Source organism: Triticum urartu, chromosome 6A (genome assembly GCF_056163025.1).
Source record: "Triticum urartu cultivar PI428250 chromosome 6A, HENAU_Tu73, whole genome shotgun sequence".
Taxonomy (NCBI): Eukaryota; Viridiplantae; Streptophyta; class Magnoliopsida; order Poales; family Poaceae; genus Triticum; species Triticum urartu.
In genome coordinates, this window is record NC_141878.1 from 590,690,662 (window position 1) to 590,716,916 (window position 26,255).

General features: G+C 48.1%; 1 protein-coding gene and 1 long non-coding RNA gene across 2 annotated transcripts; one reads left to right on the forward strand and one right to left on the reverse strand.

Annotated features, from left to right (window-relative positions):
- Positions 1-15,693: 15,693 nt before the first annotated feature.
- Positions 15,694-16,968, reverse strand: LOC147966779 (uncharacterized). The gene has a single exon (XM_087530956.1). The coding sequence runs from the start codon at positions 16,966-16,968 to the stop codon at positions 15,694-15,696; it is 1,275 nt and encodes a 424-aa protein (XP_087387082.1).
- Positions 16,969-21,498: 4,530 nt separating this feature from the next.
- Positions 21,499-22,409, forward strand: LOC147966780 (uncharacterized). Its single transcript, XR_015607862.1, has 3 exons — positions 21,499-21,597; positions 21,770-21,862; positions 22,207-22,409. It is a non-coding gene; the product is annotated as an uncharacterized LOC147966780 (long non-coding RNA).
- The last annotated feature ends 3,846 nt before the right edge of the window (positions 22,410-26,255 follow it).

The window sequence follows — 26,255 nt, forward strand, 5'->3', positions numbered from 1 at the left end:
TATGATGTCTCTTACCGATCTACCACTATCGTTTTGGGGTTATGCATTAGAGACAGTTGCATTCACGTTAAATAGGGCACCATCTAAATCCATTGAGACGACACCGTATGAACTATGGTTTGGCAAGAAACCTAAGCTGTCGTTTCTTAAAGTTTGGGACTGCGATGCTTATGTGAAAAAGTTTTAACATGATAAGCTCGAACCCAAATGGGAGAAGTAAATCTTCATAGGATATCCAAAGGAAACTATTGGATACACCTTCTATCACAGATCCGAAGGCAAGACTTTTGTTGAAAAATTCGGAAACTTTCTAGAGAAGGAGTTTCTCTCGAAAGAAGTGAGTGGGAGGAAAGTAGAAAGCTTGATAAGGTAATTGTACCTTCTCCCTTATTGGAAAGTAGTTCATCACAAAAATCTGTTCTTGTGACTACTACACCAATTAGTGAGGAAGCTAATGATGATGATCATGTAACTTCAGATCAAGTTACTACCGAATCTCGTCAGTAAACCAGAGTGAGATACGCACCAGAGTGGTACGGTAATCCTGTTCTGGAAGTCGTGTTACTAGACCATGACGAACTTGCGAACTATGAGGAAGCGATGATGAGCCCAGATTCCGCGAAATGGTTTGAGGCCATGAAATCTGAGATATGATCCATGTATGAGAACAAAGTATGGACTTTGATGGATTTTGCCCGATGATCGGCAAGCCATAGGAAATTAATGGATCTTCAAGAGGAAGACGGACGCTGATAGTAGTGTTACTATCTACAAAGCTAGACTTGTCGAAAAATGTTTTTGACAAAGTTCAAGGTGTTGACTACGATGAAATTTTCTCACTCGTAGCGATGCTTAAGTCTGTCCAAATCATGTTAGCAATTGCCGCAATTTTATGACATCTGGCAAATGGATAAACAAAACTACATTCCTTAATGGATTTAAAGAAGAGTTGTATATGATACAACCAGAAGGTTTTGTCAATCCTAAAGGTGCTAACAAAATATGCAAGCTCCAGCGATCCATCTATGGACTGGTGCAAGCATCTCGGAGTTGGAATATACGTTTTGATAAGTTGATCAAAGCATATAGTTTTATACAGACTTGCGGTGAAGCCTGTATTTACAAGAAAGTGAGTGGGAGAACTACAGCATTTCTGATAAGTATATGTGTATGACATATTGTTGTTCGGAAATAATGTAGAATTATTCTGTAAAGCATAAAGGAGTGTTTGAAAGGAGTTTTTCAAAGAAAGACTTCGGTGAAGCTGCTTACATATTGAGCATCAAGATCTATAGAGATAGATCAAGACGCTTGATAAGTTTTTTCAATAAGTACATACCTTGACAAGATTCTGAAGTAGTTCAAAATGGAGCAGTCAAAGAAAGAGTTCTTGCCTGTATTACAAGGTGTGAAGTTGAGTAAGACTCAAAGCCCGACCACGGCAGAAGATAGAAAGAGAATGAAAGTCATTCCCTATGCCTCAGCCATAGGTTCTATAAAGTATGCCATGCTTTGTACCAGATCTATTGTATACCTTACACTATGTTAAGCAAGGGAGTACAATAGTGATCTAACAGTAGATCACCGGACAGCGGTCAAAATTATCCTTAGTGGAATAAGGAAATATTTCTCAATTATGGAGGTGAACAAAAAGGTTCGTCGTAAAAAGTTACGTCGATGCAAGTTTTGACACAGATCTGGATGACACTAAGTCTCGATCTAGATACATATTGAAAGTGGGAGCAATTAGCTAGAGTAGCTCCGTGCAGAGCATTGTTGACATAAATATTTGCAAAATACTTACGGATCTGAATGTGACAGACCCGTTGACTAAAATTATCTCACAAGCAAAACATGATCACACCTTAGTACTCTTTGGGTGTTAATCACATAGCGATGTGAACTAGATTACTGACTCTAGTAAAACCCTTTGGGTGTTGATCACATATCGATGTGAACTATGGGTGTTAATCACATGGTGATGTGAACTATTGCTGTTAAATCACATGGCGATGTGAACTAGATTATTGACTCTAGTGCAAGTGGGAGACTGAAGGAAATATGCCCTAGAGGCAATAATAAAGTTATTATTTATTTCCTTATAATCATGATAAATGTTTATTATTCATGCTAGAATTGTATTAACCGGAAACATAATACATGTGTGAATACATAGACAAACAAAGTGTCACTAGTATGCCTGTACTTGACTAGCTCGTTAATCAAAGATGGTTATGTTTCCTAACCATGAACAATGAGTTGTTATTTGATTAACGGGATCACATCATTAAGAGAATGATCTGATTGACATGACCCATTCCATTAGCTTAGCACCTGATCGTTTAGTATGTTGCTATTGCTTTCTTCATGACTTATACATGTTCCTATGACTATGAGATTATGCAACTCCCGTTTGCCGGAGGAACACTTTGGGTGCTACCAAACGTCACAACGTAACTGGGTGATTATAAAGGAGCAATACAGGTGTCTCCAAAGGTGGATGTTGGGTTGGCGTATTTCGAGATTAGGATTTGTCACTCCGATTGTCGGAGAGGTATCTTTGGGCCCTCTCGGTAATGCACATCACTTAAGCCTTGCAAGCATTACAACTAAATGAGTTAGTTGCGGGATGATGTATTACAGAACGAGTAAAGAGACTTGCCGGTAACGAGATTGAACTAGGTATTGGAATACCGACGATCGAATCTCGGGCAAGTAACATACCGATGACAAAGGGAACAACGTATGTTGTTATGCGGTCTGACCGATAAAGATCTTCGTAGAATATGTAGGAGCCAATATGGGCATCCAGGTCCCGCTATTGGTTATAGACCGAAGACGTGTCTCGGTCATGTCTACATTGTTCTCGAACCCGTAGGGTCCGCACGCTTAAGGTTACGATGACAGTTATATTATGAGTTTATGAATTTTGATGTACCGAAGGTTGTTCGGAGTCCCTGATGTGATCACGGACATGACGAGGAGTCTCGAAATGGTCGAGACATAAAGATTGATATATTGGAAGCCTATGTTTGGATATCGGAAGTGTCCCGGGTGAAATCGGGATTTTACCGGAGTACCGGGAGGTTACCGGAACCCCCCGGGAACCATATGGGCCTTGATGGGCCTTAGTGGAAAGGAGCAAGGGGCAGCCCAAGGTGGCCGCGCGCCTCCCCCTTCCCCTAGTCCTATTAGGACTAGGAGAGGTGGCCGGCCCCCCTCTCTCTCTTTCCCCCCCAAGGAGTCCTATTCCAACTAGGATTGGGGGGGAACCTACTCCCAGAGGGAGTAGGAATCTCCTGGCGCGCCTCCTATGGCCGGCCAGCCTCCCCCCTCTAGTCCTTTATATACTGAGGCAGAGGCACCCAGAAACACACAAATTGATCCACGTGATCTATTCCTTAGCCGTGTGCGGTGCCCCCTGCCACCATAGTCCTCGATAATACTGTAGCGGTGTTTAGGCGAAGCCCTGCTGCTGTAGTACATCGAGATCGTCACCACGCCGTCGTGCTGACGGAACTCTTCCCCGACACTTTGTTGGATCGGAGTCCGGGGATCGTCATCGAGCTGAACGTGTGCTCGAACTCGGAGGTGCCGTAGTTTCGGTGCTTGATCGGTTGGATCGTGAAGACGTACGACTACTTCCTCTACGTTGTGTCAGCGCTTCGGCAGTCGATCTGCGTTGGGTATGTAGACAACACTCTCCCCTCTCGTTGCTATGCATCACATGATCTTGCGTGTGCGTAGGAAATTTTTTGAAATTACTACGAAACCTAACAGCACCATCACGGCACGCCTGAAACACGGCTTAAACCGCACTAGGGGCTGCCGATTTCTTCATTTTCTCTTACTTTCAGGACTCCATTCTTCGGAAGGCGTAACCGGCAGTACAATTGCCGCACAAATGATGCAAGAACCAGGGAAGCAGAAAGCTATGCCGCATTTTGGAACTTCCAGGTGGTCTCTATAACGAGCAATATACCTATTTCGCATACCATTCCACAGCCTGCCCCTGGAAAGTACATGTTAAATAATCCCGCATTTTTCTTATTGCACTATTTGTATCATTCTGCTTTGATCGCAGCTTTTTTAATAAACAATGCATAGCTTTCGTCTATTATTACATCAATCTCTTTTATGAATATATGTTCATTAATGACATGCCGCACCCGTACACCTTGGTACGGCCAATACGCCAGGGGCTTAAGTGCCCCATAATATGGTGTGAGAAGTCCGAACACTTTCACAAGTGCGGCACCCCGAACTTATAGCATTATATGCATCGGCTCTGAATCATGTCTTGGGTCAGTAGTTGGGTTTGCCCAGCTCCTATGTTTTGGTGCCTTACGTTCCGCTATATCGGCTAAGGTAGCACTAGGAGAAATACCGTAATTGTGCCCAAGTTGAGCTGGGCTAAGCACCTCAGTAGAGAAAGCTAAAACTGACTGTCATGATGAGGCGAGAGTTGGTCGCTATTCGAGAGGTTTTCGAGTCACTAAAGACTTATGCCTCTTAGAGCGAGGAGTCGGCTTTGTCCGGCCTAGGCGTGGATAGCGCCCCGAACTCGGTCTTCCGAATACTAGGGGCTTCGCTGAAATTTAATATTATAGAATTCTATGGCTAAGTGAGAGTGTTCAAGCATTATAGTCCGATTGCCTTCTTCATTGTGCTGAGCGCCTCCCTCGAAGGACCCAAAAATGGGAAAAAGAGCGCTCAGGTTTATCCCGAACACCCCAGCACTAGTGGCATGGGGGAAGAAGCCGACGACTCGCCATCTCTCAAATTTGATAAACGGCCACACAGAATGTAATATTTTAAATTCAAAAAGCGTTGCTTAGCGCATATGAACAAGTTTTCAGCGCATAGGACAAAACGAGCGAGTTTACTCAAATATTACATCCCTGGAACATTCATCCGCCATAAGGCGGGCACCCTTCAGAACGCCCTCATAATACAACTCGGGCTTGAGATGCTCTTTGCCCGGTGGCGGCCCGTCCTTCACAAGCTTCTCAGCATCTAGCTTGCCCTAGTGCACTTTCGCCCGGGCAAGCGCCCTACGGGCACCCTCGATGCATACGGAGCCCTTGATGACTTCGAGCCTTGGACAGGCCTCCACCAGCCACCTCACCAGCCCGAAGTAGCTCCCAGGCATGGCCTCCCCAGGCCACAGCCGGACTATGAGGCCCTTCATGGCCTGTTCGGCCACCTTGTGGAGCTCGACCAGCTGCTTCAGCTGGTCGCTCAAGGGCACCGGGTGTCCGGCCTCAGCATACTGAGACCAGAACACCTTCTCCGTCGAACTCCCCTCCTCGTCTCGGTAGAAGGCGGCGGCATCCGACACACTACGGGGCTAATATGCGAATGCTCCTTGAGAGCTCCGGATTCGGGTAAGTAACAAGTAACTCACGTTCACATGTTTGCTTTGCATAAAGAATGCCTTACCCTCCGCTATTTTCTTCACCGCCTCCACCTCCTGGAGGGCCTTCTGGGCTTCGGCCTTGGCAGGCTTGGCATTTTCAATGGCCGCCGCGAGCTCGGACTCTTGCGTCTTCGAGTCAAGCTCCAAACTCTCATGTTTCTTCATGAGAGCCTGGAGCTCTTGCCGCACCTCGCCAACCTGCGCCTCATACTTCTCCCGCTCGGTGCGCTCCGTGGCCTCCTTCTTCTCGGCCTCAGACAGCGCTTGCTTAAGGGTCGCCACCTTAAATGTGGCCCCTACAATAGCCACGTTAATCCCGTCATTTTTTGCAATTGCACATTTTACATATATTTAAAAGTAAGGTATCTCTTACCTTTCTTCTCCCCGAGCTGCCGTTTGGCAAGGCCGAGCTCTTGCTCGGACCGCTCAAGGTTCTGCTTCAGCGTGCCCACCTCCGCAGTCAGTGCGGCGGACGTTAGCAGCGAAGCCTACATACGCATATTGACTTACTTTTATTAGACTCCTGTGAATGTTCTTAGATCCTCTATTCGGCTTTTCTTTCTGAACGCCGAACAGAGCATCAGGGGCTACTGTTTATGCGGTAATATTTTCACATATTCTTTACTTACCTCAAAGCCTGTTAGAAGGCTGGCACAGTCTTCAGTCAGTCCGCTCTTGGCGGACTGTACCTTCTGGATCACCGCACTCATAATAGTGCAGTGCTCCGCGTCGATGGAGGCGCCGTTAAGCACCTCCAGCAAATTGTCCGGTGCCTCCGATTGGACGGAGGTCACCGGCTCGGTAGGCTTGCTCCTCTTGGAAGGAGGCTGCCTACCGGAGTCCAGAACCGTTGAAGGTTCCGGCGCGGTGTGCGGCTCAAAGCCGGACTTGGAGCCGTTGGGGGTTCTATCCCCTTTACGCCTGGAGTCCGGGAGGTCGCCTTGCGGCGCCTCCAGGACCACCTCCTCCTGTCTTGGAACCTGTTGGGACAGCCGTCTGCGGCGCCTCCAGGTCGTCCGTATGGCGTGGGGAGATAGCCGTCGGAAGCGAATTCACATTCGACGAATCCAGGGAGCCGCTCGACGACTCGTCGAGCCCAGCCTTGGGCGGACTGCATAAGTCATATTCGGCATAAGGAGGAGCCGTGCAAGAAAGGAACACTATGAATTGCTCTGGTGTCCGAATACTTACGATTTCGCCAGGGCTTGGCCCTGTGCGGCCACTCCTCTTCGTCGTCGGCGGCATTGGTGGAGTAGTCCGGAGGAAGGGTCTTCCCCTTCTTGGACCCTTCGGCCTCCCCAGTTGGGGCGGCCTTCCTTTTCTTCCCTCCCCCCACTGGAGGGGGAGAGGTCTCTCCTTCCTCCTCCTCATCTTCACGAGAGGAGTGCGTCTCGGAGTCGTGGGATGATGAATCCGACACCACCAGGCGCCGGGCACTCTTTCGAGTCCCTGTGGCCTTCTTCCTGGCTTTCTTCTCCGGCACCACATAGGGTGCCGGAACCAGCAGCTTCCCCAAGCGAGCATCGACTGGGTCTTCGGACAGAGGGGCCGGATAGTTAATCTGTTCGGCCTTCTTCAGCCAATCCTGTCAAAGGTAAGGGAGCTTAGATCCCGCATAGAGTCAAACTATGAGAAACTAATACCCTGTGAAAGGTAAAAACAGCTTACCGCACTAGCTCGACGCTGCATGCTGAATCCGCGATCCTCGGTAGCGGATGCGGGAGCCTCGACGCCCTTGAAAAGCGCCTTCCAGGCATCTTCGTACGTCATGTCGAAGAGCCTGCTCAGAGTTTGGTGTTGCGCCGGGTCGAACTCCCACAGGTTGAAAGCCCGTTGTTGACACGGGAGGATCCGGCGGATGAGCATAACCTGGACTACGTTGACAAGTTTGAGCTTCTTGTCCACCAGGGTTTGGATGCATGTTTGCAGTTCGGTCACCTCTCCTTTTTCACCCCACGACAGGCCGGTCTCTTTCCAGGAGGTGAGCCGCGTAGGGGGACCGGATCGGAACTCGGGGGATGCGACCCATTCAGGGTCGCGCGGCTCGGTGATGTAAAACCACCCCGATTGCCACCCCTTTAGGGTCTCCATGGAAGAGCCCTCGAGCCATAGGACGTTGGGCATCTTGCCCACCATGGCGCCTCCGCACTCCGCCTGGTTGCCGCGCACCACCTTTGGCTTGACGTTGAAAGTCTTGAGCCATAGGCCGAAATGGGGGCGGATGCAGAGGAAAGCCTCGCACACGAGGATAAACTCCAAGATGTTGAGGACGAAGTTCGGGGCCAGATCGTGGAAATCCAGGCCATAGTAGAACATGAGCCCCCGGACAAATAGGTGGAGAGGGAAGCCCGGTCCACGAAGGAAGTGGGGAAGGAACACTACCCTCTCATGGGGCCTGGGGGTGGGGATGAGCTGCCCCTCTTCGGGGAGCCGGTGCGTGATGTCGTTGGACAAGTACCAGGCCTTCCTTATCTTTTTGATGTGTCCCTCCGTAACGGAGGAGACCATCCACCTGCCTCCCGCTCCGGACATGGCTGGAGAAGGTCGAGGTGGGAAGTGCGGACTTGGGTGTTGGAGCTCGAGTGCGCGGAAATGGATGAGCAAAGGAGGAAGAAGGCGTGGATGAAAAAGGTGGATCCTTATCCCCTTATATGGGCGGACGCGACTATGCGTCCCCACCAGCCTGGTTAAACTCGCTTATCTCCCAAGCGCCGTAATCAATGGCGCGGTTGGGTTACCCACGCCCGTATTGATGAGAATCCCGGAATAAGGGGACACGATCTCTTCTTCGACAAGACGTGCCAAGGAAACCGCCTCGCGAAACACGCTGAGGTGGGGCAGTAAAAATGATTCGAATAAAAGCTTGGCCGTGGTGTGATGTCACGCTACTGAATACGTCAGCAGATTAGATTTGTGTAAATATTATTCTCTCTATGGCAATGTGTGGAAACTTATTTTGCAGAGCCGGACACTATCCTTGTGTTCAAAATCTTCTATGAAGTACTTGAAGGAGGAACACTCCTTGCAATGCCGAAGACAATCTGCGCGCCGGACTCGTCGTCATTGAAGCCTGGTTTAGGGGCTACTGAGGGAGTCCTGGATTAGGGGGTGTCAAGATAGCCGGACTATAACCTTTGGCCGGACTCCTGGACTATGAAGATACAAGATTGAAGACTTCGTCCCGTGTCCGGAAGGGACTTTCCTTGGCGTGGAAGGCAAGCTTGGCGATACGGATATGTAGATCTCCTACAATTGTAACCGACTCTGTGTAACCCTAGCCCTCTCCGGTGTCTATATAAACCGGTGGGTTTTAGTCCGTACGACGAACAACAATCATACCATAGGCTAGCTTCTAGGGTTTAGCCTCCTTGATCTCGTGGTAGATCTACTCTTGTACTACCCATATCATCAATATTAATCAAGCAGGAGTAGGGTTTTACCTCCATCGAGAGGGCCCGAACCTGGGTAAAAACATCGTGTCCCTTGTCTCCTGTTACCATCTGCCTAGACGCACAGTTCGGGACCCCCTACCCGAGATTCGCCGGTTTTGACACCGACACCAAGCTTGGCTTCCACGCCAAGGAAAGTCCCATCCAGACACGGGACGAAGTCTTCAATCTTGTATCTTCATAGTCCAAGAGTCCGGCCAAAGGTTATAGTCCGGTCATCCGGACACCCCCTAATCGAGGACTCCCTCAGTCGGCGATGGCCTACCGCCACGGGAGTAGCAGTGCCGGCGACGACGACGACGGCCTGAGCGCCTGGCCGTCCAGCCTCGGCAATCCGAAGACGGTGGAGCCGCAACGGTACGACCTCCTCATACCGTCGGGCTGTCGTCTTCCCCGACAGTAGTTGATTAGCGTCGACGGCTATCCGCCGCTCGGCCCCGGTGGGACGCCGGAGGAGCTCTGAACCCACGCCGGCGGCTGCTACAACATCCAGGGCCGACACGAGTTCTGGGACGGCAAGGCGTTCGACGATGTCATCGCCATCTTCTGGCTGGAAGCGGCCGGCGTCACCCCCGACTTCACTGGCACGAGCGGCCGCCGTCGCGGATTTGACCGCCGCCGGCTAGCCCCCCCTCTGCGCCGACGCAGGGCCCCGCCCCGCGGGAGCACCGTCGTAGATCTGAACACCGCCAGCCAGCCTCCCCCCGGCGCCGACGTAGGGCCCTGCCCCGCGGGAGCACCATTGCGGATCTGACCGCCACCAGCCCGCCCCCCGGCGCCGGCGCTCGCACGCGCATCGGTCGCCGACCCCGTCGTCGAGCTACCACCGGAACAAGTGGTGCTCCGCGAGGACGGCAATCCGGACGACACTCCGGGGTGGCACGTTGCCCTACGGGCGTCGGAGGCGGCTGTGGCGGCGGCGGCTGAGAGGGAAGCCGCCGAGGTAGCGGCCGCAATCGATGGCGCCGACGGAGGAGGACGACGGCCCCGTCGACTGGGACAACATCGTCGCAGACAGCAGCAGCGACGGCAGCGGTGACGGCGAAGGCGCCGTCGTGATCGACCTTCTCGCTAGCAACGACGGCGATTATATGTAAAATTGTTAAATGTAAAATATATCTATGTTGAATGAAAATGCAATTTGAAAATAGATCTATGTTGAATTTTATGCCGGTGGGGCGCCGGGCAGCGGGCCGGGGCGGCGTGGCATGGGGGGGAGCGGCGTGCGGTCAGAGGGGGCTTAGCAGCGGGTCGTCGTTGGCGCCAGGCGGCGGGCCAGGGCAGCGTGGGCAGTGGGGTCGGGGGCGGCGGCGGGGTGCGGTAATGGGAAAGAGGAGGGAGTGGGAGACGGAGAGAGGAGGGGGGACGTTAGGGCTTTTAGGTAGGGGCTTGTTTGCCGTACGCTAGCTGATGCCAAAGAGTCTTTGTCGTCAGCTAGCGGACGGGAAAGGGGGGGGGTGGGCCGTGACAATAGCTGGCCTCCACTGGACCCCATCTATCTCTTTGCCGTCAGATAGCGGACAGCAAAGTTTCTTTGCCATCGGCTTGCTAACAGCATCTTTGCCATTAGCCATTTCTTTGCCGTCTGTTTTTGGTCATGGGACGTGAAAGACCTTCTTTGTCGTCGGCTAGCGGACGGCAAAGAACAGGCTGATGGCAAATTCTCTGATTCCAATAGTGTAAATTTAAAAGTTCAGCTAGGAAGTACATTTTTTAACTCCTAAATCAGGCTTCAGCTAGAGATGCTCTTAGGACATTAAATCCAAAGCATTAAATATCTAGTTAATTTTATTATTTACTGGACTGGATGCCAAATATCTAGACATTCATGAGTGCTCATGAACCTTCTAGAATGTTCTCAAGTGTGCCTTGCTCATTCTCAACAATGTATTGGCTTCGTTTTTATTAACTTCGCATATTAGCTTTTTCTAAGGTCAAACTCTATAAAATTTCACCAAGTTTGTAGAAAAGTATATATTAGTTTATACACCACGGAATCAATACCATTAGATTCATCGTTGAATATATTTTGACATCATATATAATTGTCTATTGGCATTGTTCATATTATTTTCTATAAACTTGGTCAATCTTTATAAATTTGTCTTTAGCCAAGCCTAATACGCGGAATAAATAAAAACAAAGGGAGTGTTAACAATTGGTAACGCTGATATGTTTTATCGGTAATATATATTGCAATGCAGGTCGGGTGTCATGCACATCTTCCTCTCTTGCGTCGTTTGTTTGGTTCATTCCTGGTACATCGTAGGTGCTTTCACATGGTACTGCGTCCACCCTGTTTGCGTCACTGTGTAATGTGCGTTATTTTCAAGACGAGTATATCATTCGAGTGTTTATGATGCCAACGCGTGATTATCTCCCGTAACTTCATTTTCTTTTCATTTTTTGCAATGGACCAGTTTGTTTTCTTGTTCATTACTATTTTTTCGATAAGGAGAATATATTAATATCGCGAAGATATCAATTAAACCCAGCCTATGCAACAACAATGTTGTAAAGACATTATGGATGCACACAACAAAAAAAAAGGGAAAAGAAAGTTCCTGGTAAAATGATCAATTCCTTATAGCTACAGCACCAACCACCACCTAGACAACACCCGAAGTCCAAACTCTCCAAAAGCGACGCCTCCCAAAAGGAAACAATGCACAAGCACCGTCATCGCCTGATTCTAGATCTTAGGTTTTCACTCTCGAGAATACCCGCACTCTCAAAACAATGCCTTCAACAAGGTCACTGTTAGGCACAACCAATTAAGGCCAGGCCTTGGATTTTCACACTGAAAACTAAGCCTATGCACCCCACCTGTGTTGGCGCCCCCACTTGCCGATGCCGCTGCTACTAGTCACGAATCACCAAGCAAAGTCCTCATCCGTAAACCTCATTACTATTAAACTTCTATTAATTTCTATGGCTCCCTTGAGCATATCCGTAAACCTCATAATATGGACTTTGTCGGTGTTAGCCGGTTAGGATCGTTGAGAGCACATTTCATACACATGGAATCACCTCAACTCATTCAGGAGCATACACGTGCCGTGTAGAACACATGTATGTTTACAGGAAGAACTGACTGTAGTGCACACCAAATAAAGAAGCAAAACAAGCTGCCCAATGGGCTAATAATTCAATCTGCATCGTCTATAGCAGAGATCAAGGAGGCAGACTGCACGAACAAATTGGTCTTTTCATACACTTTCAGCCTCAAAAACCATATTTGTCTGGTTACAAGGAGTTTAACCAACATTTTCAGTATCGTATGTTTTACTTCACAAAAAATAAACACTCCACCCGGAATTCATGGCTACTATTTTGCTCTACTACATTTATCTTGTCAATATTATTCCTTCTACGGTTTGCATTATTTGTCCAGTCAACATTATTCAAATGATCATGTAAAAAAAACATTAGCCAAATGATTGGCAAGCAAAGCAAACATCAAGGTGGCCATCAAATAGTTCGAAACATCTAATATCTAATATTGCAATAAAAATACGTCACATGGAAATTATGCATGCAACCTTAATCAACACAATCAAAAGAATATAAACATATAACATAATAAAAGAGATAAATACACATGAAACTACCATGACCAGTTATTACAATCCAAAAGAAGCCACTCAGTAGACATTACATACTACCCAGCAATCACCAATCAGTTCAACTACTATTAACATTATATGTCTCGAGTGGACGTACTCCAAATTTCCCAAAGCTTCATAAGTTGCTTTCGGTAGAAGGCCAATCCGTGCTTCCCGCCCAACCAGTGGTTTCCCCTGTCTCCGGTGACCATTGTGGGGACTGGAGGTTGGGGAAACCCTGGATTCAAGCTTGTTGTGCCAATAGATGTGGATGGCTCACCGCATTAGCATTGCAGGTGTTGACAACACACTCGTTCATTGTCTTTGGCAGTTGGCGCTAAGTAGCTACTGGGAGAGAACCGGAGCCTGACCCCCGCTCCACTCCCGCGAGCAGACGGGGGAATCCCTAGCCCTCCGGCCCCGTCCCTCTCCCTCCTGCCGCTCCCTCCCACCGCCGCCTGGCGGCGCCGCCGGGCGAAGCCCGGCCGGCGTAGGCGGCAGCGGGGCCTCTTCTTCCTCTCCGCGGGGGAGCTCGGGTTGGCGTTGGACAACCTGCCGTCGGGGGCGTCGGGTTGCTGCGGGGCTCGGCGGCACTACAGCGGGCACATGAGGCGGCGGCGGCGGCGTCTGGCGGCGGTGCCTTGTTATTCCACTGTGGTGGGTGCATCATCGGTGGTGGTGGGTTGACCTTTTCCCTGCCAGATCTGGCACGGGATTGGCTGAGGCGCAGGGCCAGGGGCGCGGGGGTGGTTGGTGCATGTTGCCGGCGTGGATCTAGCGGGGCGGCGCGCCCGTCGCGGTGGTGCGGCTCAGTGGCGAGGCGGGTGGCGGCGCGTCTGTCCTGGATCTTGCGTGGGATCTGGGTGGAGGGCGTGGGTGGGGCAGCGGCAGCGGCAGCGCTCGGAGGTCCGGCACGTGGTGGTGGCTCCCGGGGGCGCGGTGGCTACACAGTGGTTTGGCGGATCTGGCCACGGCGACGGACGGCATTCTCCGGCGTCGGCTCGTTTGCGGTCGGACCGCTTCGACCGTCGCTCCATCTCCTCGTCGTCCGGGCGATTCTTTGGTCGAAGGGCTGGCCCTCTCCCAGCTGCGGTTCATCACTCGTCTCGCGCCCGGAGCTGCAGGACGGAGCTCTTCTTGTGCCCGACAGCAGGACAGAGCTCGTCTCGCACCCGACTGCAGGACGGAGCTCATCTCGCGCTCGGGGCTGCAGGACGGGCGGTGGAGGCCAGTTTTGGCCGTCCTTTTGGGTCTCGATGTTGGGGGTGGTCCAGGGGTGCGAAAGGCAGGGCCTTTCCGCTCATCTCTTCGGCTGGACTAGCGACGGGTCACGGGTCAGGTGGTGCCTTGGTCTTGGATGCCGGGGCGGCGGCCCCGGTGGTGGTAGCGTGGTGCTTTTGGGCAGCGCGCGTGGCCTGGTGTCGCCCGGTGGCCATGGCCGTGCGGGCGGCGTGGCAACCGGGGTGCGGCGTTCGGTGGTGGTGAGGGGTGGCCGGGGTGAAAACTTGTTCTCTCTACGGATAGACCAGCGGCGGCGAAACTCGTTCCCTTCTTGAAGGCGTCATCGCGGCTCTCATCGCCCATCGTGTGCTCCAGGGGAAACTCTGATCCTTGGATCGGGCGGTGGCGGCGCTCCGGTGTCGTATCCTTGCTGAAGGCGCCGCCTTGGAGCCCATGGATCGTCGTATGCGGCTTCATATCTTCGTAGTTAGGGCTGGTGTTGCTGCGCTCAGCGCCTGTGTTTCATGCCTTGGGTGTGTGCGTTTGTTGTGGTGGCGTGCGTTTGTATCGGGATGTTGGTGATCTTGGCTTTATATATAAAGCAGGGCGGAAGCCTTTTTCGGTATGCAAGGAGCGGAACATGGTGCTCGAAATAAGGAGCTACACGGCATGCACAGGGGCGATTTGAAGCGGCTTGGCTTCGCCCCTAACCCGGTGCTAAGGAGGCTCAGGGAGCAAGTCCAAGAGGGACTATAATTTCAATTGGTCTAGATCCATTTCTTTTGATCTGGTGGTTGCTACGGCTCACTAGTGCCTCTAGGCAAGGTGTTTCTTCAGCTAGCTCCAGGTTTTGGTTCGGCCAACAGTGATCTCCTTCCCCAGCTAAGGTAGAGGTCTTGGGTGGATGGTGGCCGTGAGGAATATAGAGTCCTCCAAGGACATTCTTGTGTTTTCTGATTTTTAAGAGGCTTCTATGTTGTTAGGATGCCCCCAACTCACTTGTTTCTATCTCTCTCTGCAAAAATAAATAGAGATGTTTGTCAAATATAATACATTTAGTGTGACCATATGACAGGTTAGAATTTCTGTAAAAATAAATTCTAAAAAGAATAAAGACCAAGTCCAAGTACATGCAGCTACCTGTGCGGACAGGTTAGAATTGCTGCAAAAAGCAATTCTAAAAAGAATAAAGACCAAGTCCAAGTGCATGCAGCTACCAGTGCTGACAGGTTAGAATTGCTGTAAAAAGCAATTCTAAAAAGAATAAAGACCAAGTCCAAGTACATGCAGCTACCTGTGCTATGTGGTTTACTGTCAATATTTGACATTTTCCTATTCAAATTGGACAATACCAACACAGCAATGAATATGGCCAACTTGCTCTGAATTAAAATTATTAAACAGCTATATGTGTCAATGGTAGGTTTTTTCCTTACTTTTGACATCTTCCATTCGGACACTTGTCATTCTTCAGCTCTAGTTGGAAATTATGCTTCATATGTTATCTGCATCTTTGAATGGAGTTAGCTAATACCAATTCCGACGACTACTGAAGTTCAACACGTACGCTGCTATATTCACCGAATGTTCACGTCATCAAATCGATCTTAAAGTGGGAGGTGAAGCTAATGATAACATGGTATGCCCAAGCACAAAAAGGGGGGGGGGGGGGGGGAGAAACAGCCATAAAACATGCAAATGGTCCTAGAATGACAAGGGGGTAGAATAAGTTGGTAGTAGTATGAACTGATTTCAGTCATGATTGCGGATGGCCATCAAGTATTAGACACAAACCGTTCAAAATGGATAGGCGGCCAAATATCTTGATTTCTATTAGCAAGGACGGCGCAAACTGGATATTCAATAAACAAGCATTGGAATTTTAACGATTTTATTAAAACCTACACATAATTACAATAGCATGCCAATGAAAGCATGTTTAGTGATAGTGAACATAAATAGTACAATGATAATAGTATGCAAATGAAATTATATTTGCTCAGTAGTGACAGTAGTAAGTACCGGCCGGGCGATCCTTTAAATGCGCACTGATCTCAGTGGCCAGTAGTTCGGAACGAATTCTCGACTCTGGACTCTGTTTATAGAGCTGGACCTTGTTATTCTCCATGTCGACACAAATCAAATATTGGCTTGTGCACTCTACTCGACGCCCGCCTGTGCGGTGTGTTGTATCATCCACCAGCTTGAGACAAGTGAAAACTAGGTAGATGACGCTGTCTTCGTGGATGCTCAGGACAGGGAACAACGGAGCAAGATTTGGCATGCCAGTAGAATGGTAGGCCTCGCTTGCCCAGATGTTTCCAACATTGTACTTCCTGTCTATGGTCCACTCTGACAGGTCATCCGACAGAGCATAGACGATCAGATCAAAGCTTTTGCCTGGCACTTGGAACACATTGCCATCGATGCAGACGAGCTTGATGGTGTCGCCAACACAGGTCATGGAACGGAACTCCTCGGCCGAGAGGTGCTGATATATTTTTGGGTCGTCTGTGCTACGGGGAACATCGATATTGTAGGATGGACAATATAGGGGCAACTGAATGAAACGGAGCTCCGGCTCCGGGCTGGCCAGATTACATACCACCATGCCTCCGAGCAGATCCACCCAGCAGAGGATAGACCCACGATAAGAGAAGCACAGGTGACCGCAGATGGTTCGTGGTAGGGGCAGGCGCGCGTGTTGCAAGACCCATCCTGGGCCGGACGACCTCCACAGCCAGACCGCTACATGGGAATACCCTGGCCTGAGCCTGACAAGTTCGGCAAGAACGTAGTGGCCGTCATCCCCGCTGCACATGACGAGGGCCGACTTGGACCCGATGGCGGGATGCTCGTCGTTGCCGGGAAGCTGGGGGACCGCGGAGAGGGAGTTCTTCCTGGCGTCGTAAATCAGGTAGCCTCCCATCGTCATCATTTGGGCACCAGGGCGGTGCACGCCGGCGTAGATGGCGACCAGGTTCTTGTCCGCACTCGAGATGCGGCCCGAGTCCAGCCTGCCGCATGCCCACGGGAGCCGGACGGGTTTCGGCGGCCGCAGTATGTGGAGGGAGGAGAGCTCCGGCGGAGATGCGACGACAACGTCGTGGGCCTTGAAGGTCCGCAGGTACTCGGTGACTGCCTCAATCATCTCTTTGCGGCTCGGTCGCCCTTCTCTTAGTTCCCAGCCGTCGCAGATTAAGTCGCCGCCGGACATCGCCTCCTCGTCGGAGAAATCAACCTCATGCTTGAGCAGAACCATCGAAGTGGCCATGGCGGTTAGCTAGCTAGGTATTGCGGTTGGGTGCAGGGAGAAGGAATTTGAGGGTCGATGGTGTGGGCTCGGCTAGGGTTAGGGCTGGGTGGAGGAAGCAGGCAGCGATCTGGAGATCGATCGAGGAAGGAGAAGGAGGTTTTTGCCTCGTAGATCTAAATTAAAAGAACTGGCAAACGGGCGTGAAGGGGACTCACTCGGATCGTGGGACAATGCTAAGGGCCGCAGTTCGGCGCGACTAAGAGGACAATGCTACATCTTTTTTGAGTGGTTGTTCAGCTGCCGGGTGCCTATCCACCTTCTATGAACAGTAAAATCAAAACAAATATAAAGAAAAAAAACTGATACTTTGCAACATCAAAGATGATCAAACATTGTAGGCGCTTGCAAGTTTTCATGCCCAAAGACCATTCGAGGAGCTCTACACACAGAAAATATTTCAATGCATGATGTTTTGAGCATTTTTAGCACTGAAACCTGAAACTCGTTCGTACACCTTTCTCTACATGATATTTTGGCATGAAAACTTGGAAGAACCTACAAAGTTTGATCATCTTTGATGTTGCAAAGTTTGAGGTTTTTATTATTTTGTTTTCTACTGTTCATAGAGGATGCCTAGGCACCCGGGAGCTGTCACACCTTTCTCGTCTTTTTCTTATGGGTTATAATATAAACCAAGTTTTATTGCACAAAGCCCACATGGTGTGAGATACAAAACGGATAATGGGGTTCGGACAACCAAATGTGTCGCCCCTGATCCAAAGAGTGAGAAAACTTGGCTAACCTATCTGCATCTGTGTACGAAGCTCTACCTTCAAAAGAAAATTTACAATTGAAAGCTAATGACCTAAGCTTAATCTTGCAAATAATAGCTCCATAAGATCCACGACTGCCTTTGTCAATGTCAATCACCACCTGTTTTCAGACCGAGGCTATAGTTAAGTTGTGTAGCATAAGATCTTGCGCTAGGGATAAACCCTCACAACAAGCAATCGCTTCCACCGTCGCCACATCAGTTATGCCAATGATCACCAGGGCTGAGCTACCCATGAAGTTACCTGACTCATGTCGACACACTGCCACAGCAGCACTCCTTGCATCAGCTCTAGAAATTCCCGCATCAACATGAATCTTCACAAATCCCGGCGCTGGAGTTTTAAGTCTAGCCGTTGTAACTCTTGGTGGTGGTGTTCTTCTAGCTTCCACTCTCGGGATTAGTTGAAGCTCGGTGTTGAACCGTGTAATGAACTGATGGGTTGCCGAGGGGCTTTGATAAATCTCTTCATGGATGGCGTTCCTACTAGCCCACCATATCGCCCAGTGTAACAGCTAGTCGAATGAAGGCATCATGCGATAATGTGTCGATCATGGTGAATCTCTACTCCTAATGTCTCAGTACGTAGGTCGTTCGTTCGCTTCGTTCGTTTCCACCCTTCCATCGATCCCACCAGGCGATCTCCACTCCCACCAATTTTTTCCTTCCCTCCGAAAACCAAGACCAGTTTTAATTCATGCATCACCATAACCACACGTCCCATGCCCAGAAAAACCAAACCAGCCGTTCCGTCCTTCCATCGATCCCACCTCAAGATGGCAATGGGGCCCCGAAACCCGCGTCCCCGCGGGTTTTTACCCTATTAGGGGATGGGGATGGGCGACTTTCTATTCCCGTGGGGCTCCTCGTGGGTACATTATAAAACCCGGCATGTTTCGCGGGTTTAAACCCGTTTGAGTACGACCCGAACCCGAAACCCGACAAAACCCGTCAAAATACATTATTTAGCACGCACCGATCCATCTTGACTCAAGTGGCCCAAAGCTACAGTGCCCGAGCAGCCGAGCCCCACAGCATCGAGGCCCTGGAGTACAAACCAACCCCTTGCTCGGTCACTGCAGTGTTGCTCACTCTTTAGGACTCTCTCTCCCACACAACACGAAACCTAAATCTAAACCTAGGTCCCCCAGCCGTCGCCTGCTGCTGTAATATGCTCCTGTTTTTCTTCCAATTGTTGCTGTTTTCTTTGACTGCTCGTGGGGACGGGTTCCCCGTGGGTTTTGAAAACCCGATGGGTTTAGGGGACGGGAAAAAATGTAACCCCGCGCACGTTAATGGGGACGGGGACGGGTTTACGATTTTCTCGTGGGGATGGGTTTGGGCAAGCAAAACCCGGTGGGTTTCGTCCCCGTTGCCATCTTGAATCCCACCCTTGCATATATCGCACCAATCCTTCCATCCTTCCCTTCCATATACGACACCAATCGCATAATAATTTCCTTACTTCTTATGTGAGATCACCCTTCGTCCGCCTAGCCCTATGGCACAAAAATACTTGTCCCCGGTTTGGCAACCAATCCCGTAAATCTTGCTTCCTTCCTCCGCAGCCTTCTCAAATCCTCCTCATCTCTCCCCGAGCTGTTCTGGACGAGGCAGACGCGGTGGCGGCGGAGAACGAGCGCATGGTCGTGCGAGTTTTGAGCGTGCGCATGGTCGGGCAAGGCGAGCAGAACTCGTTGGTGCACCTACCGCCTGCCACGCCATCGTGGACGCGCCCGATTGCCTTGCCGGCCCGTTCCTTCCTTTCGACGGCCGGGTCCGATCGTGACGGCACCATGCGATCGCCTTCCTCCCTCAGGTTCGACCCCCTTCTTTTCTGTGTTCAGATCGAAATTGAGAGAATCATATCCAGATCGAGGCCAAGGGATCCCTTGATGAAATTGGGAGAGAGGGAGAGGGGGAGAGGAAGGGTATCCTTGTGCAGGGCAACGCGGACCTCGTTCAGTTTTGGTCGTGAGATACAACATCGGAGGCCCGACAGGGGTTCCCAGTATGGCAGTATACTTGTCTGCATCAAGATGAGTTTGTCAGTGTTGAACATGAACGGTTACAGCTGTCCCACCAGCAGCACCATAAACGAGCCAAGCAATGACATGATGGAGGCAGGGCTGTACTTCTTGATCGGGTATATGAACCATTAGTCGTCCGTGTTGCTGCGGAAGGCACCGGAGGAGCGAGCGGTTCTCCTGATAACTGACACAATGGGGTTAGGTGTACGTCTGGGCCCTGGTGCTGGTGGAGGCGCGCTGGTGGAGCTCGGCCACCACTCGTCTAGGCAGTTGATAGGATAAAGACATGGCAGTTTATAAAAATGGGAGCTGGGCAACACTAGGGTTTGGCGAAGACAAAGATGTTTATAACCTCATAAGCAAAGACCTGTAGTGTTGCTTGTATATTGAGATATACTACAAGAATCGATACACTCGTAGCTTTTTTTTCTTAGTTGTACATTGTGTTTTATCTTATTTTTTTGATCCATGTCATGCTGATGGTTCAACTCAAACTATGGTTGTTGTTTATGGTTGATTGAGAAAGCTGAGAGACAATTTACAGACATCGATTCTTTGTGCAGCTCACTATTTGATTCTGTAGATCATACACTAGCACTTTTTCTTCCAGCAAGGATCATACACGACCCACACGGCGGCGCGACGCAGAAGGGCCACATTGATCTATGACGACGCGTTTAATGGAAGGACACCTTCGGGAACAAGCTCGCCGAGGTCTTCGAAGTCCAACCTAGGTAAACAAGTGAGCTCATTTTAACAGTTTCCCCCTTCTTTTGGTAATGCGGGCTAGCTCATTCATTAAAGGCTACTAAGCTCTGTCTTTTTGTCTCTTTGGTGATTTGATTATATGCTACTCTGTGTTGAAGAATCTCTGTTCATTCTAAATTTAATAATCTTGTCTGGTTTTCATAGATTCTGTATTTGATCACTCTCATGGAATGGTAAACGTTCGTAGCATGGTCAGGGTTGATTATTTTTATCAGTGCACATACCTTCAGAAAATAACCCAATGCGGATAGCTTGTGATTAAACTTTGCTGCTTCAGTGTATGCGTACTAAATCTTAAAGAAGGATTGGCTAATGGTACCTGCACTGTAGGGGAAGCTGATAAACTGCGGTCGCGGGTGCAGCTAGATGCTTGCAACACTTGCATCATTGAGGTACTCACTCTTCTACCAAACTAAACTAACTGCATTATGTGCAGCTCGGAATGGCATGTTACAGTGCCATGTTACACCTCCAGTCCCTCACGAGTCTTATTGTGGTGGTCTTGGTCTTGGATTACAAAGCTCAGCTTGGGATTCTGCTACTGCTAATTCGGTGAGGATTCTGATGGGAGACAATATTTGAAAACAGAACTTTCCCCAAGTAACTCCAACTGTTATATTGACAGACTACAAACTAAAGCCATAGAGAGGCATACTTGATGTGTGGCAGAGGTAAGGTTCTATTAGTGTTCTTTTGATCTTTAGCCTCACTATCTGCACCTCTCCAAGAATGAAATTAATTAATGTCTTATATTCTTCGATAAAGCACACTTGCATAAAAACAATGTAATTTCCCTTTTCGATGAGAAAAATAATACAAAAAAGGGTAATGTCCCTTTTAGATGATTGCCGGGTTTATTTTACTTTGCTATGTTTCCACTCTTTCTGCAACCGCTTCTACAACTATGATTGTTGTGACAGCTCCACTTCTACAACTATGATTGTTGTGACATACTGATAGGATCCTTAACAGAAAAGCTACACTTCTCATTGACATTGCAGCGGGCAAGGTCTTCGGGTCATTCTTCTGAGCGATCATTTCATCTACTAAAATTTATTGTATCCTTCATAAGTGTATTTTACCCTAAGAAATAGAAGTTGTTAAGTTCATCAGTTGAGAACTCTTGCGCAATAGTACACTGAACAAGAAGCTTGCATTTTATTGATTTTATTTATTTGATGGTTATTAGGCTAAGTCGAAGCACTAGCGGGATTTATGAACGTCAGGTCACCTTTTAAAGGGTCTATGAAAGAAGTGGTTAAGGATCTGCAATTGTGTCGTGGTAAAATTTACTGATGTTGGTGTTCCTTTTCAAGATAATATGGTTGTTTACCCATTCTCTACTAAAATTAGTTTCCTATTCCACGTGGATAATTTGAATCAGTTCATCAAACTACAAGGTGAAACATGCATATTGTTTCACTAAACATTTATTGGTCATTCGTTCACCAATCATGAGATCTCTGAATTTCGAAGGCAAAATGGTATTTAGTGAGAGAGAATGAGGAATTGTTCTTTCGTAAAGTTTTACCTGTGTGATTGTGTTTTATTTCAAGATTCTATCATTATGTACCATTTGTCTCACTAGAATAATATAATTATGTACTTATTTATAATTTCTTGCAGATGCTATGCTTGGACATAAAGTGCATGTAATGCTTGCAACTGGAGTTTATTTATTTTTACTTCTTTCTCTGTTATTCCCCTTTCAAGTTCTTGGTCCTTGAAGATACTTGCTAGGTTTCTAGCTGAAATTTGTTGTAGTATAAGCTCTGATGTATATGGCCTTATTTTATACTCCAAATGACCTGATTCAGAGTATTTTGACCGGTTGTGTTATGAAGTTTACTATATGGTTCCCTCTAGAAAGAGTTCAAGAAATTGTTATATGGGAGAGAATAGTTGTCAATATCATAGAAATGTCATTATGTTTCTTACTTACCAATAACTAAAGTTTGTAAACATATCGTTACACTATGGTTCGTTGGAATATGTTTTATGTGCATTCTACAAGGATAATTTCCCTCTCTAATTCAAATTAGCTTTTCATTTCCTCAAAGTACTCTGAGCAATTTTATAAGTCCCTTTTTGTTATGAATGGAAGCAAGCAATTTTATAAGCCATTTTTTTATGAATGGAAGCGAGAATGTTCTGCTTTCACCTTATAAACCCGATAGTCGGGGACATCTTTATTAAAATCTGAACTCTGTGCGTGTCGTGAATGGTAGGATACATGCATGGACGTCGACAAGCTCGAGGTTACAACAAGAATCAGACATACCAACCACTCTATGGGGCTGTAATCCTCCAAGGAACTCAAAATTTTGTTGTGTTTACTTGATAGTTGCCAGTTCGCACTATACAACAAAATATTTGGCATTCCAAAGTTATAACACCAAAAAATTTCTTTCTCTGAATAACATGTTATATGCACAAATCAGTTGCTCCAAAATCCTGAATTATATAGGCCACAACAGACTATATTGTTCATACTGAAGTGATTACTTCCACTCTAGGACTTGGGCTAGCGATCATATCCAATAAATTTTATTTTACGAGTGCCTTAGAACGATGACCAGGATGTAATTTTTATTAATTCTGGTGTTCGTTGTATTGTCATGATTGAAGATGAATAGATTGAAAGTTTTCTTGCAAAAGAACATAAACTTAAGAATGGTCAAAAGAGCCAAGGAACAAAGTAGTTCTTGAATGAAGCAAGTTGCAGTATCTAGCATAACACATCACAACCTTGTATATGCAGGTGGACTGTGCACATCCAGCTTGTCTGGGAATTTGACATGTATCATGTATGTGTATACACACATTTAGATGGTACTACATCCGTGTGTTCTAGGACAACACCGTACGTGCTAGATACAACACCATATCATGTATCATGTATGTATGTCATGATTGAATATGAATAGACCGTATGTGCTCTTTTTAGTATCTCAATAAAGTAGTGCAGATTGGTGCAATTCCCTTTATTGCGGTACTACATCCATGTGTTCAAAGACAACACCATGGCGGCGTCGATTACTAGCTCACTTAGAACACGAGTTAGTGAATTTTGTGATAAGAGTGAGTGGGATGAGGGTTGGAGTTGGTCTGTTCGGTTATGGCTGACTGTCTGAGCTAAATAATATCCCTGCGTTAGAAAATGTGGCAAACTGCATTTCATTAGAGATGATTTTGCAGCAAATTGCATGAGCAAGCAATTCATATATTTTTCATCAAGTCACACAATTTGTTGGTTAGAAAAGAAAGGTAAATGTATTTGTTAGTTGCTTCAAGAGTTAATAATGGACACAATGGTGTATCAGTTGCATGCTCCACAACGGACATCATATTTTGGTTTCTTGGTAATGCATGACATTTAGCTGTATGTTACGTGGCAATGACATGGGAGACATTGGATCTGCCTTCTTGGCTCGGGGGGGGGGGGGGGGGGGGGGTCACGAGCGGCACACGCCTCCCCCATTGATGACAGTGGCGGATCGGCATGAACATGGGGGAGGAAATTAGGGCGGAGAGTGGGGCGGTTGGTGGGAGACTCCTTCTTGCCAGTCTATGTCAGAAAGTATGGTGTGAAGGAGAGAGGGCGCCATGGCGAAGGTGAGGTCGGTGTCATCCAGTTGTAAAGAGAGGCTCCAGCAAGAACCCGCTATGTCAGGAAACCGAGTGGAAGAGGGAGGGTCCGGCAGGAAAAGAAAAGGATCGTCGTAGGGTGAGGCTTTTGTGTTGGGACCACACGTTGGAAATAATATATATGATGAATAGTTTGGAGAACCACATTTGTGCCCCACATACGAGCTAGATTTGGGGGAGCCTGGACTGTTCAGACAGTTGAAAATGTATGAGAAACCAGCCTCAACCTTGGAGCTGACCTTAATCATTTGTTAGATTCATTTATATGCATTGTAGCCCGTAGCAACGCACGGGCGTTCTACTAGTATCCATTGTTTGGCACTTGGTCCGGACGTTGCGCAAAGATGTTCTGCCAAATCTCCATTCACAAGTGCCCATATGCAGCGAGACAATGCTACATCTATGTAATCAGTTTTACTTAACTAAGGTAATAGGCCAGATGGCAATCTGTGATTGGGATCAGGGGGAAGGTGGGGCCCACCCCAGTTAAAATAAGGGGGATAGAATTATTGTTGGACGGGTTATGTAAGAATTTACTTTAGCTTTCGTAAGTGTAGCATTATCGCGACATAAAATATTATCGTGAGGAAGACTAATAACAAATCAACAGACCACTGCTCGTCCATTGATTTATTTTCCATCCCATGGCTGAGAGGCTCCAACATATCCCGTACCAACCACCCATTATTCCGGCACCCTCCATCCGGAAATACTTGTCTGTGAAATGGAGAGTACAAATTAAGCATGCAAATTATTTCCCCTAATGTCGCACCTTCCTCCTCTAATTTGCTTTGTTTCCTCCTAAATTGCTACAGATGGATGTTTCATGCGCCGCCTGTCACCGCGAGGATCAAAAACAATATATCACCTTCCTCATCAACCATGGCTCCATGTACAGCAACGCCATCGCCAACGTAGGTGGTCATGCGCTCTGCACCAAGCGTTGGGGAAGCTCACCAGCGGTGCATGGTGGTTGCCACTGCAAGTTGCCGAGTCCACATGCCCTTCTCAAGATCAAAGGTAGATCATGCGATCGACGGGTATGAAACAACGACTCCTATCCTCCACTGCCCTAGCGAGTTGTCAATGGAGAGGTGTGGTTGATGTGAGTGGCTGCAGTGATGGCGAGGACATGAACAAGCAACGGAGACATGGAATACGATAGGTAGGCGGCACAATCTTCTCGACATCATGTTGGCCATTTTATCCGGTGCTCCTGCGTCCATGGTGCCCTTGATCAAGTCAGTATCATCTCCCATGCTTCCTCCATCAATGACTCCAGTTCTATGATGTCACTGGTTGTACTAAGTGGGAATGTTGCCTTCATAGTCACAGATGCAATGCTTCAGCGTTTGTGCTTCCTTCGATTTAGTATCACATATGTGCTTGGGTACCACATGTGACCTATTTCTCCAAGTATCTACATGTTTGCTTCGTTGATTACACATCCATGGTAAATTGGTAATGTTCTGGTCGGGACTATTTTCACTACTAGGGAAAAGCCTAGTAGTAGCGCCGGTTTTAGGTCTACCAGTAGCGCGGGGGGCCGTGCTACTGCTACGGCGCTACAGTTAAAGAGTGAAGGAAATATGCCCTAGAGGCAATAATAAAGTTATTATTATTTTCCTTATTTCCTGATAAATGTTTAGTATTCATGCTAGAATTGTATTAACCGGAAACTTAGTACATGTGTGAATACATAGACAAAACAAAGTGTCCCTAGTATGCCTCTATTTGATGAACGGGATCACATCATTAGGAGAATGATGTGATGGACAAGACACATTCGTTAGCTTAGCATTATGATCGTTACAGTTTCATTGTTATTGCTTTCTTCATGACTTATACATGTTCCTATGACTATGAGATTATGCAACCCCCGAATACTGAAGGAACACTTAGTGTGCTACCAAACGTCACAACGTAACTGGGTGATTATAAAGGTGCTCTACAAGTGTCTCCGATGGTACTTGTTGAGTTGGCATAGATCGAGATTAGGATTTGTTACTCCGATTTGTCAGAGAGGT